General features: G+C 43.8%; 1 protein-coding gene across 1 annotated transcript in view; it reads left to right on the forward strand.

Moving 5' to 3' along the window:
• Positions 1-677, forward strand: part of SARC_03326 (hypothetical protein) — a gene marked incomplete at both ends in the record, with an annotated part of 5,242 nt that extends 4,565 nt beyond the window's left edge. Inside the window, 2 exons of the mRNA XM_014302889.1 lie at positions 54-233; positions 513-677. Coding sequence (XP_014158364.1) covers positions 54-233; positions 513-677 — 345 coding nt within the window. The remainder of the gene's footprint in view (positions 1-53; positions 234-512) is intronic.
• Positions 678-2,242: the final 1,565 nt, after the last annotated feature.

Below are 2,242 nucleotides of genomic sequence, written 5' to 3' on the forward strand. Positions count from 1 at the left end.
GACTGTGCAGTACTGGTTACAAATTGACCTCATTCGCCTACCCCTATACATAGGTTAAAGCCCAAAGCGACCTGACGCTTACAGCCACATCAGTTCCTGGTAAGATAGTCATTGGTAAGCCCTTTGAAGTGGGGTGTGAGCTGTCTAATCTGAGTGACAGGCGGATGAGTCTGCGCATGGTGGCTGTGAAGTCCAAAATGTCAGACATTGTCATGAACGGCATCTCCGGACAGGTAAGCATCGTGGCATGCGAGCGTCCATAGTTTGTGTGTTTGTATGTCTGTTGGCAGCTGGTACATACGCTCTCCTTGCTTGTTGTGTTGGTGTGCGTGTGGTGTGGTGCTAGGTTACGCCCTGTGTTGAGTGAGTGCTTCCAATTGTTACTATGACAACGATGTCTGCCTGTGCTTGCCTCCCCATGAGATGTGTTTAGAGGTGTGTAGGTACATCGGTGCTAAGTGACCAACAACATGGTCCCTTGCCTTTAACGCACACCTTTACTATTACCACAGCATCTGGGAGAGGTCAATCCGGAACACCGTCAGACTGTGACACTGTCTCTGTTTGCGCTCACTATGGGTCTACATCCCATCACTGGGCTGCGAGTTACTGACCTTATATCTGGACGTAGCTACGACATAGAAAATCTGAAGGATGTGCTGGTGACGGCCTCGTAGGATAGTGAAGACTAATAATAAATGTTTGGCTACAAGCACTTCTTTAGAGTTCATGGGTGTCGTGTAGCTATAGCTATCCCTAGTCAGTGTGACTACTCTACTCTACTATTCACACACCCGTACAACGGTAGTGGAAGCATGCAAGGCATCTGGACGTAGCTACGACATAGAATATCGAAAGGATGTGCTAGGGACACCCTCATAGCATAGTGAATGCTAATAACAAATGTTTGTTTACAAGCAAAAGCATGTAAAGCATATCTGGACGTAGCTACGACATAGCAAATCTAAACGATGGACGAGTGACACGCTCATAGAATAGTGAAAGCTAATCATAAATGTTACTTTCAAGAAAAAAGGTATAACTGCAGATAGCTATGAAATAGAAAATCTAAAGGATGTGCTATTGGCACCCTCATAGAATAGTTAAGGATAGTAATAAATGTTTGTTTACAAGCAAAAGCATGCAAGGCATGTCTGGACATAGATACGAAACAGAAAATTTAAAAAATGTGCTAGCGACGTTCTCTTAGAATAGTTTAGACTCTATTGAATATTCGATTGCAAGGAAAAACTTTGTTGTTTCTCTTAACGACTAACATATTAAAAAACAGTGCGTATACGTGTATATCATCAGCAAAAGGTTGGGTTCGGCTGTCATTTCAGTGCAGTTGTGTACATTGACTCATGACTGCAGCTGGTAACGCGCGCATGTCTAGAATAGTATACTTCTGAGTGGTGCAATGTATAGCTATTTGATTCTGTTGTGTCGATACCTATTATACAATCCCTAGCCCTCAATGTATTCGCACCGTCTGGAAACTGTGGCTATCGGTTGGATCTACTGATGAATGTCAGTTTCAGTTAGTAAAACTTAGCATCACTCTTCAGAATACGGACTACACACATCAATGGGTATCGCTCTCTCGTCTCCATATGTGACAAGACCATTTAATGCTTAGCTCAGACATGCAGAACTGACTCCTTTTTACAACACAGCAAATCAATCTTGCATATTCACGAACAGTACGATAAGCAACTCATCGGCAGCGACGACAGAAAAACCTTTTAAATTAATAAATAACGCCCATTCCATAACACTGGCAATACTCCCTACATAGCTAGTGAATGCTCTGGGGACCAACAACTGGGGTGATATACGAAGTCTATATATTTATATAACAATATTTATAATACCTCGGTATCAGAAGTCGATCAGTATCCACCCATATAAGGCCATGTGCACGATTTGGCGGGAAATGCCCAGGGCATGTGACACGTAATTTCAAATTTGTAGGGCCGTGTAGTGCACAATACTTGCTCTATCACACACACACACATACATACATACATACATACATACATACACACACACACACACACACGCACGCACACACACACACACACGCACATACACACACACACACGCACATACACACACACACACGCACATACACGGGTACTCCCTTGCTTCTGGTACCATGGGGGAACAGAAAGCGGTTTTGCACGCAGACTGCGTGTCGGCCAATGCGTGCGTGACATTAGACGAGCTTTTGTGGGTCCTC

The sequence above is a fragment of the Sphaeroforma arctica genome (assembly GCF_001186125.1).
Source record: "Sphaeroforma arctica JP610 unplaced genomic scaffold supercont1.167, whole genome shotgun sequence".
Classification (NCBI taxonomy): domain Eukaryota; class Ichthyosporea; order Ichthyophonida; genus Sphaeroforma; species Sphaeroforma arctica.